The sequence below is a fragment of the Chiloscyllium plagiosum genome, chromosome 28 (genome assembly GCF_004010195.1).
Source record: "Chiloscyllium plagiosum isolate BGI_BamShark_2017 chromosome 28, ASM401019v2, whole genome shotgun sequence".
Taxonomy (NCBI): Eukaryota; Metazoa; Chordata; class Chondrichthyes; order Orectolobiformes; family Hemiscylliidae; genus Chiloscyllium; species Chiloscyllium plagiosum.
This window is the reverse complement of record NC_057737.1, coordinates 45,073,271-45,089,889: the sequence shown is the minus strand read 5'-3', so window position 1 is coordinate 45,089,889 and position 16,619 is coordinate 45,073,271. Positions and strand designations below refer to the sequence as shown.

General features: G+C 42.5%; 1 protein-coding gene across 1 annotated transcript in view; it reads right to left on the bottom strand.

Annotated features, from left to right (window-relative positions):
- The window catches only part of mybbp1a (MYB binding protein (P160) 1a), a 99,713-nt gene extending 83,337 nt beyond the window's left edge, over positions 1-16,376 (bottom strand). Inside the window, exons 1-5 of the mRNA XM_043718931.1 lie at positions 16,296-16,376; positions 15,611-15,706; positions 13,472-13,555; positions 8,325-8,399; positions 6,698-6,805 (exon numbers count right to left, since the gene is read on the bottom strand). Coding sequence (XP_043574866.1) covers positions 6,698-6,805; positions 8,325-8,399; positions 13,472-13,555; positions 15,611-15,706; positions 16,296-16,376 — 444 coding nt within the window. The remainder of the gene's footprint in view (positions 1-6,697; positions 6,806-8,324; positions 8,400-13,471; positions 13,556-15,610; positions 15,707-16,295) is intronic.
- Positions 16,377-16,619: the final 243 nt, after the last annotated feature.

Below are 16,619 nucleotides of genomic sequence, written 5' to 3'. Positions count from 1 at the left end.
AAAGGACTAGCCACACTACCATATATCAGGAGCATTTCAGAACTGACAGCCAGACTACTGCGACCACTAGGACTTATAACAGCACACAAACCAACAGCCACACTCAGACAACAACTCACCAGAACGAAGGACCCGATACCCAGCATGAGCAAAACTAACGTAGTGTACAAAATCCCATGCAAGGACTGCACAAAACACTATATAGGACAAACAGGAAGACAGCTAACGATCCGCATCCATGAACATCAACTAGCCACGAAATGCCACGATCAATTATCCTTAGTAGCCACACACGCAGACGACAAGCAACATGAATTCGACTGGGACAACACTACCATTATGTAGTGGCCAACCAAAGAACAGCCAGGGAATTCCTAGAAGCATGGCACTCATCCACAAACTCCATCAACAAACACATCGACCTGGACCCAATTTACCGGCCACTACAGCGGACAGCTGAAACTGACAACCGGAAGCGGCAGGGACAGGCCACTATAAATGCCGGAGGAAACACCACAGAAGCGCTTCACAGGAGGCTCCCAAGCACTGAGGATGTCACCTAGACATGGGGACGAAACGTTTGCAAAAAAATTTCCAGCTTGGCGAACAGAACCACAACAAGTGAGCAGATTGACAGGTGTATGACAAAAATTTGTACCCCAATGGCAATCGTGCAGGAGTTACAGTCACAGGCCACACCAGAAGAAAGGTGTGAGTCGACGAAAGCAGGATGCAGTGTGAGGGAAGGAATATGGTGTGGCCCCAATGATAAACCCGGTCTACCACCATCATTATTTCCATTCTATGCCAAACTGACACACGGTAAGGGGGGTGGGGGATGTACAACAGTATTTTGACACACTAGTACTCTAAGGGATTTACTCATTACTCCCAGAAATATTGTGAGCGTTGTGTTATCTGTGCCACTAATAATGTGGGGAGGGGAATACAGATGAGTTAGGCAGCACACCCCCAACCCCAAAAAACCCTTTGAACATTTACAGATGGGTTTCATTGACCTAACGCCCAGTGAAGGGAAAAGGTATTGTCTGGTAATAGTTGATATGCTTTCCAAATGGGTGGAATTGTTCCCCACGTCTAAACAGGATGCCAGTGCAGTAGCCAAAGCTTTGCTGAGATAATTCGGAAATGGGGCATCCCTAAAAGGCTTAGTAGCGACAATGGGACACCATTTGTCAATAATGCCTTACAGCAGATCAGTGATTATTGGGAATAAATATGAGACAACACAGTGCCTACCACCCAGCGAGTGGTGGAAAGAAAAAATGCTACCCTAAAAAATAAATTGACAAAATGTTGTGAGGAACTAGGGGTGACATGGACAAAGGTACTTCCGATTGTGCTAATGTATATGAGATCTAAGAGGAAAGGAAGAGCTAACCTTAGCCCATTTGAGATTTTGTTTGGTAGACCGCCCAACACAGGAATTGACCCAAGACCTAAGGTAAGACAGATAACAGGCCACTGTGAGGATGAGATGTTGTGTTACTGTATAAAAAACTCTCCACACTTTTATCTCAAATACAGAATCAAGTGAAAGCAGCACTATCCCAACCAGCCGAAGGGAAGCTGCACGATCTAGAACCTGAGACTTCAGGAGGAAAAACTGGAAGGCGAAGAGATGGCTTGGACCGTTTCAAGTGCTCCTTGCAACACAGACAGCAGTTAAGATCGCAGAAAGAGCCACGTGAATACACGCCAGCCATAGCAAACGTGTAGCTGGGCCTGAGGAGACATCAGACAGCACCAGAACCAATTAAGTGCAAGTAGTGATTAGAAGCCTTATACGAATATGGGGCTGCCCAGTTCACACTTCTAGCAAGTGCCCTGGTAGGACTATTCGTAAGGGTGGGGCATTGCGTGGATCCCACCCTACCATGGCTTTGACGGATGTGACGTGTGAACATGGGATGTGTACAGGGCACACCAGAGCAAGTGACGATACCACCACAAAGCTATGTTTCGGGTCGGTGGTGTCTGAGGAAAGGCCTGGTGTTTCTTAAAACATTTTCTGGTGAATAGATATTCTGGCTGTTTTTTTTTATTATTGTTGCTGTAATTGTCCTTGTTGTCATAAAATGACAAAAAGGGGGAAAATGTAATGGAAAATTATCCATTTACTGTGAAACTAATTATCCATTTACTGTGAAATTTAAAGACAATGCTTTGTTTAAATCAATGCTGTGCTGAGCTTTGTAAATGATGCTTTGATGAAGGTTTGCAGTTAGCTTATTTCTGTTTGAATTCTGTAAACATTCAACTCAACCTTGCGATAGTTGAACTCAGCGAAAGCTGAATAACTGTTATGTCTGGGACCAGGGGATGGGAGGATAACAACTTGAGTTTCCCCAGTCTCTGCCCTTGAGTGTGCGATAAGCAATGCTATAAGGCAGGCGTCTGTGCAAATGTTTCAGTACTCATTGCATTAAGGCATCTGACTTGGTGTAATGAGTCAATCTTGCAAGATTTTTAATAAAGACCCTTGCTTTGCTCTTGCTAATTATTGAGTCAGTCGATTTAATTTCCACGACAAACAGCCAAACCAATGTCCTATACAACTGCCACATGACCTCCCAACTCCTATACTCAATGCTCTGACCAATAAAGGAAAGCACACTAAATACCTTCTTCACTATCCTATTTACCCAAGAATCCACATTCAAGAAACTATACCGCAATCCAAGGTCTTTGTTCAGCAACACGCCCCAGGACCTTCCCATTAAGTGTATAAGTCCTGCCCTGATTTGTCTTTCCCAATGCAGCACCTCATATTTATCTAAATTAAACTATATCTGCCATGCCTTGGCCCATCTGGTCGAGATCCCGTTGTACTTGGAGGTAACTTTCTATGTTGTCCACTACATCCCCAATTTGGGGTCATCTGCAAACTTACTAAGTACACCTCCTATGTCCATATCCAAAGTAATTATATAAATGACGAAAAGCAATGGAACCAGCACCGATCCTTGTGACACTCCACTGGTCACAGGCCTCCAGTCTGAAAAGCAACCCTTTTCATGTCCACTGCTCTGCCCTCATCAATCCTCTTTGTTACTTCTTCAAAAAACTCAAGTTTGTGAGACATGATTTCCCAAACAGAAAGCCATGTTGACTATCCTTCATCAGTCTTTGCCTATCCAAATACATGTAAATCCTGTCCCTCAGGATTCCCTCCAACAACTTGCCCACCACCGATGTCAGGCTCACAAGTCTATAGTTTCCTGGCTTTTCCTTACCACCTTTTTTAAATAGTGGGACCATATTAGCCAACCTTCAGTCTTCCAGCATCTCACCTGTGACGATCGATGATACAAATATCTGTTATGTCATTTCCCTAGCTTCCCACAAAGTACACCTGGGGATTTATCCACCTTTGTGCATTTCAAGACATTCAGCACTTCCTCCTCTGTAATATGGACATTTTTCAAGATGTCACCATCTATTTCCTTACAGTCTATATCTTCCATGTCCTTTTCTACAGTAAACACTGATGCAAAATACTCGTTTAGTATCGCCCCCATGTCCTGTGGCTCCACACACAGGGGCTGCCTTGCTCATTTTTGAGGGATCCTATTCTCTTCCCAGTTACCCTTTTGCCCTTAATGTAATTTGTAAAAATCCCTTTAGATTCTCCTTAACCCTATTTGCTGAAGCTATCTCATGTCCCCTTTTTTGCCCTCTTGATTTTCCTCTTAAGTGTACTCCTACTGCCTTTATACTCTGGATTCACTCAATCTCTGCTGTCTATATCTGACATGAGGTTCCTTCTTTTTCTTCACCAAAACCTCAATTTCTCCAGTCATCCACCAGCCTTGCCTTTCATCCTAACAGGAACATACCATCTCTGGATTCTTATTATCTCATTTTCGAAGGCTTCCCATTTTCCAACTGTCCCTTTACCTGCGAGTATCTGCACCCAATCAATGTTTTGAAACTTTTTGCTTAATACCTCAAAATTGGCCTCCCTCCAATTTAGAACTTCAACTTTTAGATCCGGTCTATCCTTTTCCATCACTATCCTAAAAATTATAGAATAATGGTCACTGGTCCCAAAGTGCTCCCCCACTGACACCTCAGTCACTTGCCCTGTAGTATTTCCCAAGAGTAGGTCGGGTTTTGCACCTTCTCTAGTAAGTACACCTACATACTAAATCAGAAAATTTTCTTGTACATATTTAACAAATTCCTCTCCATCTAAACCCTTAACACTATGGCAGCCCCAGTCTATATTTGGAAAGCTAAAATCCCCTGCCACTGCCACCTTGTTATTCTTACAGACAACAGATCTCCTTTCAGATTTGTTTCTCAATTTCCAGCTGACGATTAGGGGTATATAGTATAATCACAATAAGGTAATTAACCTTTTTTTATTTCTCAGCTCCACCCAAATGACTTCCCTGGATGTATTCCCAGGAATATCCTCCCTCAGCACAGCTGTAATGCTATCCTTTATCAAAAACGCCATTCCCCCTTCTCCCTTGATTCCCTTTCTATCCTTCCGGTAGCATTTCTATCCTGGAACATTAAGATGCCAGTCTCATTCATCCCTGAACATCTCTGTAATTGCCATGATACCCCAGGCCCATGTCTCTAACCATGCCCAGAGTTCATCTGCCTTCCCTGTTAGGTCTCTTGCTTTTTGATATAAATGCAGTTTAAATTTACCTAATTTTATGCTTTGTTCCTGCCTGCCCTGTTTGACTTGTTCCTTTTCCCACCTGTAACTGTTCTGGCATCATTCCTGTTTACGTTTTTGCATCTTCGCCCATGCCTCTGGTACAGCTGTGTATGTCCCATGACTAGAAGTCTTTGAACAAAAAGGTATCACAAGCAAATAGGAAAGAGTCCTCAACTGATCTTCATACACATACTATCCTCAAAGTATGCAGCTTGCCTCAGAGGGTGTCTGGCTATTAAGACTTCAATTTTTGCTTTAAGTGCCAAGTAGATTAGAAGCAATTATGGAGTGAAGTAGTGTAATGGATCTGAACTAATACAGTCAGCTAAAAAAAGCAATTGATAACATATAGAGTTGCTGACTCATTACAGATGTTAATTAATATCATTTACTCTGACACTGAGTAATTTCTTGTCCTATGGCCAGGCCAGCAGTAGTCATTATTGTAATCTGCTTCCAGTCACTCCATATGCTCAAGGTACTCCCTCATAACTCCATTATCATTTTAAAAACGTCAATTAGATAACCATTCAGCTATCTAAACTCAAGGGAATAGATGTTGTCGCAATTTGGTTCACAGTTAAAATCTTTAAGTCCTGGCTCATTGTACCCTCTCACTCTGAAGTGAGGTAATGCAGCTTCCTTCATTTAAAGGTGGACAGTCCATGAGCTATTTTTATTAGCTTCATAATTATCCACTAGCTTAGTGATTTGCAACCAGGATATTCTAATTTCTCCACAGCCTGAGTCTCACCATGATGAGAGTTTTCCGATTTGTCTTTCTTGGGTCTAACTTGAGTGAGCTGAAAATGTGTTGCTGGAAAAGCGCAGCAGGTCAGGCAGCATCCAAGGGGCAGGGGAATCGACGTTTCGGGCATGAGCCCTTCTTCTAACTTGAGTGACCTGCATTGAACTCCATATTCAATAGTTTTGCTCACTTGCACATGCATCTGTCTAGTGTTTACAAATAGTTGGCTCACACTAATAAAACTTAGTGAATAAAAAAACAAAGAACTGTAGAAGCTGAAAACCTGAAATAGAAAATTCTAGAGGTCAGGCAGCATCTATGGAGAGAAAGCAGAATCAACGATTCCGTTTGAAGGAGGCTCACTGAGCTCACATATCCTGCAAGACTTGCTGAGGTTTGCCAGAAAGTTTTTGTTTTTACATTGAATAAAAATTATTGTCCCTCTTTACATGGTTTCATCAATGGACACTCTCAAATTCTCCATCTTGTTCATGGAGATCATTGGAGAAAAGCTTAGGGCACGGCACATTTCCATAAGAACTCCACTTATCATATCTCCTGGACAGACAGCATTTCCATCATTCATTTGTTCTCTGTTAAATTGGAATTTGTTCTCTGTTCAATGGAATGCATTCCAGAGTACATTATAGTCGGTGATTTTTGCAAATGACACAAAAGACTGACTGCGTACATGCAATACGCAATGCACACACTCCCAGACAGTTCTGGACAAGGCAACACTGGAGTTGCAACAGGAATAAGCTTTAAAATAATTGTGTGGATAAGCATAATACCTAGAGTACTTATAAAGAGACACTGCTGGGACAATGTTAGTAAATGGGGGTAGACACACGAAATCTTGCAATCTGTAAACAAATCAACTATCAAGAAAATGCTATGTATCTAATTTCATACTGCAGCATTTGGCTTGAGATCCAATTTTCACCCACATACCTCCGAGCAAATTGCTAACCTATAACACATGTTTACTTCTAATTGTGTTTAATGATCTGTTGTGGATCAACTCATCAAATGCTTTGATATCCATAGTGATCACATTTGCGGACACTTCCCAACATCCTCCCCCACTCCATTCACAAAATTAGTGGCCCCCATCAAAGAAATTCAATAGGATTGAGGGGTGATTCCTAAAGAGTCTCTGATCAGCTCATAAAAACCATATGTTTACAAACTGAGCTATTCAAGAACATTACAATGAACACATTTCACTGATATAACATAAGCCTTACCTCAGACAGGATGTCCACCAGAGTTTTGTGGGGCAGATCCGAGAGATGATTTCTAAGCGGAGCAAGGCTCTGCAGCAATTGGATCGACTGCAGAAGTACATTTGGCTCCTAGCAACAAACAATTTTGAAACACTTCATTTTTTCGTGCACGAGTAAACTAAATTACAGCCCCAAAACCCAAGAAACACCAGCCACTTTGCCAAGAATGCCACAATTGAATTACAACACAATTACTTGTACACGTGAGCATTCAAGGTCAGGTACTGGAAACATGCATTAGTGGCGTAACAAGAAAGAATCTTTAGAAAACATGATGAAAACTGGCAGGATACGCAATTATGACAAATCAAAGGGTAAGCGTAAACAGAGAAACTATGGGATATATTATTTACAATAAAACCGGTGCTTTGCTGAAAGGGCAGCAAGAGGAAAGGAGAAAGAATAGATGTCAGACATGAGTTAAGTGACCGTGCAGCATAATGACAGATTTAAAGGTGGAACTAAAGGGAATCAAAGAGCTGTGGTCCAGACAACACAAACGATGGAGTAGCAGCCACAGATCAAAGGAAGCAAGTTAGAATGAGTTGATGCCACCGAAAATGGGTTAGATGAGGTTAAGAGATGATGGCAGTAGGCAACTGCACCCAAGGACAAAAAGGGCATCAATGGTGAGGGACTGGAGTTGCATAAAGAGCATTCATAGCCGGTTTCTCTCCCTGAAGGACAGTACTGAACCAGATGGATTTGTAATGACAATCTTAAAGGTTTATGGCCACTTTCACTTTTGACCAACTTGGTTTTATTTTCATTCATGTTGGTTTCTTCCTCTCTCTTTTTGCTTTCAATATAAATTTAATGACTGTCATGATGCATTTAATTGATGGAAGTCCTCCATGTAAGTAATGGAGAACTCCACAGTAGTTTAAAGCTCTTGCAAGAACTTTAATGTACAAGAAAGCCCCCAAAAGACTTCAGAGAAGTAAAACAAAACATTGGAGGAGATTAGAAGCAGTGGGTTCAGAAGGGTAGAGAGTTGAGGAATTTAGGGATTCCATTAAGCATGTTATGATTTTTACTGTTGAGTCTTAAATGGGCTTTTTACTGAATCGTTTCTACATTCTGCCAGAATAATGCAGTCAAGAATAATCTTAATTTTTAAAAAAAGGCAATTGCAATCTACGACAATAATGGAAATGGAATTTAACAGAGAACTTACAGACACCGAAACCAAGTAATGCTCTTAAGCTCCCTTGAAGAGTAAACAGTTACCTGCCTCAGTGCCTTGTTTCCCAGCTCACTTCCTGATCATTCAGACAATGAAAACAAGCCTTCTTACCTCCGTTAAATGACTATTATGATAGTTAAATAAGAATGTCTGGTAAACTTGAATGGTAACTTGTTACATATGAATTAGTAGACCTAAGATTTATACTGGATTGTCACTAGGCTAGTGGTTAAACATTAATGGATAATGGTTGAGATTTCACAGTATAATTGTACAGAGAATCAAAGCAAAATTTTAATACCCAGGGTTGATTTAGAAAAGCACCATTAAGTGAATCTGAAACACTTGTTCACGTTAGCTGCCACTCATTTTTCAGAGGAATTTAGAAACGTTGCAATTTACCTTTGTGAGCCGGCCTGACTGCGAAAGTGCCAAGATGCCAAACAGACCTCCAAATGCAGCATTCCTGATCAATGCCTGGAACAAAAAATACAGCACACTGAGTTATCCAGACTTGCACTGATTTTCTAATCACTTATACATTCCGTTCTTCCTAGTCACGTCCTTTGCATCGACTTATTGGTGGGTAACATTGGAGACCTGCCACACAAACTGTCTGCCAGCAAGTTCTACATATAGCCAAGTACCAATCAAATGGTCAATTGTGCAGACAAAAAAAGCATATCACCTGGAGCCCAGGACCAATTTACTGTCACTAGATCATTCTTTAGAATGTTGATTTTCACTCTGATCCCAACTATTAATCATAGTAACAGGGACCTCATGTCACAAACAAATATGATCAAGTAATACTGATCATACCAGGTAGATTCAACCACACCAGATACTTGAATGAGAATTTTGCTGAGGCAAGTCACGTACGAATATTTCACAACACACAACCAAATACAATGTCATGCTTGGAAACACTGGTTGTCTGGATCTGTTTTTAACAGATCTGCCAAAGACAGGGTGTGCCAACACACTATAAGCACCCCAAATGAATACAGTATCTTCTCCATCCTGAGTTTACAATTAATCTTGAAAATGGTTGGAACCTATGTTTTGGAATGGAGAAGTAAAGATTATTAGAAGTACAGCATGCTTTTTGAACTCTAAAACTAAAGAAAGATGCTTACAGAAACTAAAATAAACACAATTAATAAAACAGCTTACCATCATAGAGTCCTACATCACTGGATATGGCCACTGAACCCACCATTATTGTCACCTCCATTGTTGCTTAACTCCTGCATCTGCTTGTTTGACTTCAGGACTGAATGAGTAGAAATTCCCTCCAAGTAATATCGGCAGGTAATATTTCAATTGTTGATCCATCCAAATTCAATCCCTCTCCATGGCAACAGTCTGAGGTTAACCAAATCTGTTTGCAATGTTTGATTCTGAGGTAAGCTTCCAGAGCCACAGAATTGTTACAGCACAGAATGAAACCATTGTGCCCATCATGTCCATGTTGGCCCTCAGAGCATTTTAAATTAGTCTTTGCCCCACAACCTTGCACATTATTTAAGTAGAATTAAATCATCCAAAGCCCGCGCAAAAGCCTGATTGCACCTGCCTCGACCACACTTCCAGGCAGTGCATTCCCCAACTAGCTGCTGTATGAAAAAGAGTTTTCTCATCTCACGTTTGCTTCTTTCACTTTAAAACTGCGCCGTCTGGTTTGTGATCCTTTAATATTTTCTCACTATGCCCAGACCTGTCATGATTTGGAAGATCCCTATCAAATATCCTCTTAGTCTTTTGCTCTCCGAGGAAAAGAGTCCCATATTCCCTAATCTTTATTCATACTGAAATGTCTTCTCCTTGGAACAATTTTCCTAAACCTCTCTGTACTCTGGCCAATGCATTCACAACCTCCCTATGGTGTGGCACCTATAAATGTACATGATATTCCAGCTGAGGTCTAACTAGTATCGTCTATACATGAATCATAACTTCCCCGCTCAACTACTATATGCCTCTTATTTTTTGAATACTGCATGCTTTTCTAAACAGCTCTCTCTAGCTGTGCTGCTACATTTAATGACTTAAATGGATACAATCAAGTTTCTCCACACATGCACACCCATTAAAAAGTACCCTTCATTTTATACTGTTTCTGTGTTCAACCAAAGTGTATCAACTCAAAAGTCTCCACATTGAACTTCATCTGCCACTTATCTGCCTGCTCCACCTGTCAATGCCTTTTTGAAATTCTACACTGTTGTCCTCATAGTTTCAGAATTCTTTCAAATTGAGTTGTCTGCAAACTTTGAAATTGTCCCATGCATCAAGACCCAGATCATTTATATCTCAGTAAAAGCAAGAGTACCAATGCCAACTCCTCAGGATCTCCACTACAAACATTCTTCCATGATTCTGCTTGCCATCCCTCATATGCCATCACTAGCAACACCTATTTCCTTCACAGTAATATTGCCTGACATTGCCCCTATGAACTTTTCGAGGAGAAAGTGAGGTCTGCAGATGCTGGAGATCAAAGTTGAAACTTTATTGCTGGAACAGCACAGCAGGTCAGGCAGCATCCAGGGAACAGGAGATTCGACGTTTCGGGCACAGGCCCTTCTTCAGGAAGAAGGGCCTGTGCCCGAAACGTCGAATCTCCTGTTCCCTGGATGCTGCCTGACCTGCTGTGCTGCTCCAGCAATAAAGTTTCAACCCTATGAACTTTACCAATGCACTCCTAAACTGTTAGCCAAATTCAAGACTCCATGAACTTGAGACCATGCTAAATGCTGGTGCCTGTACAATAACTTGCAGCAAATCCCTTTTCCCTCATCGTCCTCTGCTTGATGACTCACATTGCCTACTGGCCAAGCAACATCTTGATTTTAAAATGTTTAATCTTCTTTTCAAATTCCTTGCTGACCCTGCCACTTAGTGTCTGTCACTTTCTCCAACACCAAGATCCTCTGTGATATTTGTGCTTCTCTAATTCTTCTCTTCAGGGTTCCTATGTGCAATCACTCCATCGTTGGTTCCTGTGCCTTCAGTTCCTCCCTAAACCTCTCTGCTTTCTCTACCCAATTTTCTTCCTTTAAGATAATCCTTAAAATATCCCGGTTTGACTAAACCTTTGGTTAGCTGACCTAATATCTACTTATTTGACTTGGTATCATCTTTCATTTTATAATATTCCTGTGGGGCACCCAACTTTAGTTAAAGACGCTATATAGATAAACGTTGTGGCTTATTCTTGTGGGAAAGACATTACTAAAGAACATAAATAAAAGACAAATGGCAAGAAATCAAACAGTAAATTTAGAAGGAACTTCATCTATAAAATGTTAGGATGAAATTCACCAGCATTCGGAGTGGTCAAGGTGAACAGTTTAGATGCATTTTAGGCTAAGCTAGACAAGTATTTGGGAGGAAGGGAAAAGGTCATATCATCGGTTGAGGTCAAACCACCAAATAAATTTCAGTGAGGCCCAAGTTGGGCTGAATGCCCTGCTTCTGAACTATATAATCCAGATGCCCTCATAAGAACAGGTATGATGCTCAACTCATTGATTGCCAGTTCCGAAGTGCCACAGCAAGAAACTGTAATGACCTCCTCAGGAGACAGACTCAGGATGCAACTGATAGGATACCCTTCGTTCTCCAATATTTCCCGAAGTGGAGAAACTATGCCATGGTCTTCGCAGACTGCAACACGTTATCGATGAGGATGAGCACCTCGCCCAGACCTTCCCTACACCTCCACCTCTAAACAACCACCAAACCTTAAACAGACCGCCCAGCCTTCAGGACAACATTGACCACAACACCACATTGCAAACATTACAAGAAGTGGGCGGCGCGGTGGCACAGTGGTTAGCACTGCTGCCTCACAGCGCCAGACACCCGGGTTCAATTCCCGCCTCAGGTGACTGTGTGGAGTTTGCACATTCTCCCCGTGTCTACGTGGGTTTCCTCCGGGTGCTCCGGTTTCCTCCCACAGTCCAAAAATGTGGTTAGGTGAATTGGCCATGCTAAATTGTCCGTAGTGTTAGGTAAGGGGTAAATATAGGGGAATGGGTCTGGGTGGGTTGCGCTTCAGCAGGTCGGTGTGGACAAGTTGGGCCGAAGGGCCTGTTTCCACACTGTAAGTAATCTAACCTAAGTGACAGATACCATCATTACACAAGGTGACACCATCCACCGCGTACACAGCAGGTACTCATGTGACTCGGCCATGAGTACCTGCAGGCAAGGATGCCCTGAGGCATGGCATATTGGCGAGACCAGGCAGACTCTACAACAACAGATGAATGCACACTGCGCAACAATTGCCAGACGGGGTGTTCCCTCCCAGTCGGGGAACATTTCTGTGGTCAGGGACATTCAGCCTCGGATCTTCAGGTGACCATCCTCCAAGGCGGACTCGGGATACACAATAACGCAGAGTGGCCAAGCAGAGGGTGATACCCAAGTTTGGTACCCATGAGAGTGGCCTCAACCAGGACTTTGGATTCATGTCACACTACAGGTGACCCCACTATATTATACACTCTCTCACTCACATACATACACAAACTCTTACATACTTACACAGATCCTCTCTCATACACACAAACTTAAACACTCCACACACACACATGCACACACCTCTCACAGGCTTATACTCCATCACACTCTCACACAAACTTTACCAAGCATGCACACATACAACACACACTCTCACACACACACTCTCTCTCTCTCTCTCATGCATGCACACACATATAAGTCTATGGGGTGAATTTGTATTTGCAGAATGTATTTGTCGATACATTCTATTTTGTTCAAAAAGCGCACAACCTGCAGGCAGTCAATCTACGTAATATTTTATAAATTTCACTTAGGAATTAGAACCAGTCTGACTCAAGATTGGGATACAGACAGTCTCTAACCTCAATGCATTGCCTGTGCTGTGATGTCACTTTTTTTAAAATAAAAGCTTGTTATCTCGAGAATAAGACTTAAAAGTTGTTCTCGGATTCACATATTAATGAACCAAAATCCACAACCAATTCTAAAAGATGAAAGACTTAGCAGCAATCTAGGTTTGTTTAATATATGATTTCAGTCGCATGACATTGTAATCTTTTGCTATAAATTCTGTGTCTTATGGTCCTGCTCCACAGCTACCTGATGAATCAGCAGCACCCCGAAAGCTAGTGCTCCAAATAAACCTGTTGGGACTATAAGCTGGTGTTGTGTGATTTTTAACTTTGTCTACCTCAGTCCAACACCGACTCCTCCTCATCATATGTAATCTAGAAGACACGTTTCAAATTTTAAATTTTCACCACTCTAAAAATGTCTGAAATCAAGCAAAATGTGGCACGTTCCATCCTTGAAGAAACTTTCAATTGCAACACTTTCAAAATTGCTTTTGATCGCCCCAGCTGTTTCTGAAACCTGAACCAGTAGTTTGCATTGGGGTGCTGGTTACAGGTTTACTAAACAGGTATGCAAAATAACTCCATGCTTCTTCCACATCAGCTGCTGTTGCTACGTCCAAAGCCAAGTATAACTGAGAATCGGATACTGCCACTCACCTTCTTTGCTTTTGTTATATTATATTTCTCTTTGATTTGCTCTAGGATTGTCTGCAAAGGGATATCCTCATTGCAACGCAGGAGCTGTCGGAAAATAAATTAGCAAGATGTTACAACTAGTGAAGGATTGTATTCAATGTAAAAATGGAAGAGCACATTCATACATCAACTGTTTTTTGGATCATTGCCTCAGTCACACTCATTGGACTGTCCTAAAGTCCTGCATGAAACTACATTCTATTGTTTCACAAAGAGCATCTAGCGACTGGCTCAGGCACTCCAAGCATAAAAATGCCAAATTCTATTCCCACGAGAAAGTGAGGACTGCAGATGCTGGAGATCAGAGCCGAAAATGTGTTGCTGGAAAAGCGCAGGTCAGGCAGCATCCAAGGAGCAGGAAAATCGACATTTCGGCCATGAGCCCTTCTTCAGGAATGAGGAAGGTGTGCCAAGCACCACCTCCCTAACCTGCAATTTTCTTCCTGACCTCTCCGCCCCTACCCCCACCCCCACTCCGGCCTACCACCCTCACCTTAACCTCCTTCCACCTCTCGCATTTCCACCGCCCCTCCCCCAAGTCCCTCCTCCCTACCTTTTATCTTAGCCTGCTTGGCGCACCCTCCTCATTCCTGAAGAAGGGCTTATGCCCGAAACGTTGATTCTCCTGCTCCTTGGATGCTGCCTGACCTGCTGCGCTTTTCCAGCAACACATTGTCAAATCCTATTCCCACCCTGGCTTTTTAATAGACTCTGTCCAAGTTCGGCAAGTGTTCACAATAGTAGAAACAACATTTTTACTTCTGATGGAATCAACAACCTTCATCAAAGAAATTTTGTCTCTTTGATGTAATAAACCATACAATTGAGTTTCACAGAAGCAGTGGCGAAACAAAAAATTGCACTGAACCAGCGAAGATGCACTGAAGGTTTGTCTTATACAAGGATAAGAAGGGGAACAAGGCAATGGAAAACAAGGATGCAAATTTTTACTCACCATATTGTCGAATCTGGAGCCATTGAAAGTCAATGAGAATAGGAGTGATGAATGGTCAGAGCCACATGCAAGTCAGGAGATAAGCAGCCAAATTCTGTATGAGTTCAAGTTTAAGAATGGTGGAAGCCATCCAAGACTGCAGTAATAAAGTCCAGAAGATACAAAGGCACTGCTGAGGATTTCAGCAGGAGATTGGTTAGGGTTTGTGCTTGCCACAGGCTATGTCGAAACATGGGAGGAGGGATTCTTGGTGATTGAATGGATGCGATATCATATAGTAAATGGCAGAACCCTTTTGTAGTGTCAATATACAGAGGGATCTGGACGTTCAGGCCCACAGTTCCCTGAAAGTGGATATACAAGTGGATTTGGGGGCCAAAATGGCATTGGTCAGGGCACAGAGATTGAAAATTGAAGTGTCATATTGCAGTTGTATAGAACTTTAGTTCAGTCACCTTTGGAAAACTGTGTATAGTCTGGTCACGACACTGTCAGAAAGAGATGGTGGTTTTGGAAAGGATACAAAAATGATTTACCAGGATATTGCCTTGTTTGGAGGGCACTTGTTCAAAGGAAAATCAGCCAAACTTGGTTTGTTTTCACTTGGATGTTGCATGACGAGAGGTGACCTGATAGAATTTTGCAAAATTATGAGAGGCCTAGAATGGATAGTTAGAGACTTTCTCAGGGTAAAAATGTCAGTTACTTAGGGACATAGGTTTAAGGTAAAAGGGGGTAAGTTTAAAGGAGAGTCAAGTTTTTTTTTACACAGAGGGTGGTAATTGTCTGAAATGTACTGCCAGAGCAGGTGCTGGAGGCAGATACAATAGCAATGTTAAGAGGAATCTTCACAGAAATATGAATAGACAGGGAATAGAGAGAAATGGACCACAGAGGCAAATGGTTTTTAATTTAGAATGGCATCATATGTCAGTGGGCTAAAGGGCACATCCATGTGCTGTAAACGTCTTTGATCAGTAGCGATAACTGAATCAAAGAGAAATTGTGTAGGGGCCTCGTGCTTCAGTCTGTTGTCATGTTTTGCAATTCCAGGACCAGAAGTTAAATTCCTCGAGTGCTGTACTCAGTCTGCCAGCTGTAATAGCTCCATGTGCAATAAACGTTTGTTAAACTGAGAGACTGACCTGTGCCAGGGCCAAGCTGAAGCCCGGACGAGCTGTTTCACGGGTTGCTGCCAGTCCTTCAACTAGTCGCCTGATTGCATACTGTAACTCATCATCCTGAAAACAGATAGGGAATGTTACTAGATATTCCTGCTGGAATGTGTCCCTAATAGACTAACCCGAGCTATAACCTTTAGTGGCAAATTGAGAGATACTTCTAGCAACTAAATAAAAGGAACACTGAATGAAAGAATGCTCTAACAGGAGGATGACAGACAGCCCGGGGAATAACAGATGGTGAGTTGGGCAGGATAGCTCAAGGAGACAGACGGATTGGAGAAGTGAACAGGTGACCAGGGATGTTTTTGGGGAACATGTGCTTCAACAGTGACCCTGGGTGGTGTAACCAGTCCCTGATTCCATAGAGTATCCTCAAACCAGAACCTTCACACCTGTACATGGTCAAAGACAGGGTTACCTACATATGAACTGGATCCCCTGGTTCCTTCACCTCTTGTGATTCTCACCCTCTGGTCAGCTTCCCTCTCACTTCTGACATACCCCAGTCACCCAGCTCACCCCGGCAATCAATCTGCACCTCACCAAATGATGAGCCCGCAGTTCTCAACTCTCCTACCCAGCTTTCCCCTAATCTCCTCACTCTGCTCTCAATCTCAGCCTTCCATTTCTGAACACTTCTACTCACCTCTCTCCGGCTCCCTGCATTCACCAGTCCTGCAACTCCCTCACCCAGGTATCCAGATCTCTCTCGCTCACCAACTCGCATTCTCTGTCTCTGTCTTTCTCTCCCCTGCAATTCCCACCAGACTCACTCATGCCCCCATCAGGGTCAGTCTCCTGCTCCTCTCTGAACTGACTCTGTCTCCTCCTCCCTTGACAAACACCAAGCTTTCTTCCCAACTGCACCAAGTTCTCTTCCCAACTGCACCAAGTACTCTTCTTACAATCCCCTACCCTATGTGCTCCGTCTCCTACTTCCATCTGGCCCCTTCAGATTTCAGCCTGTCTT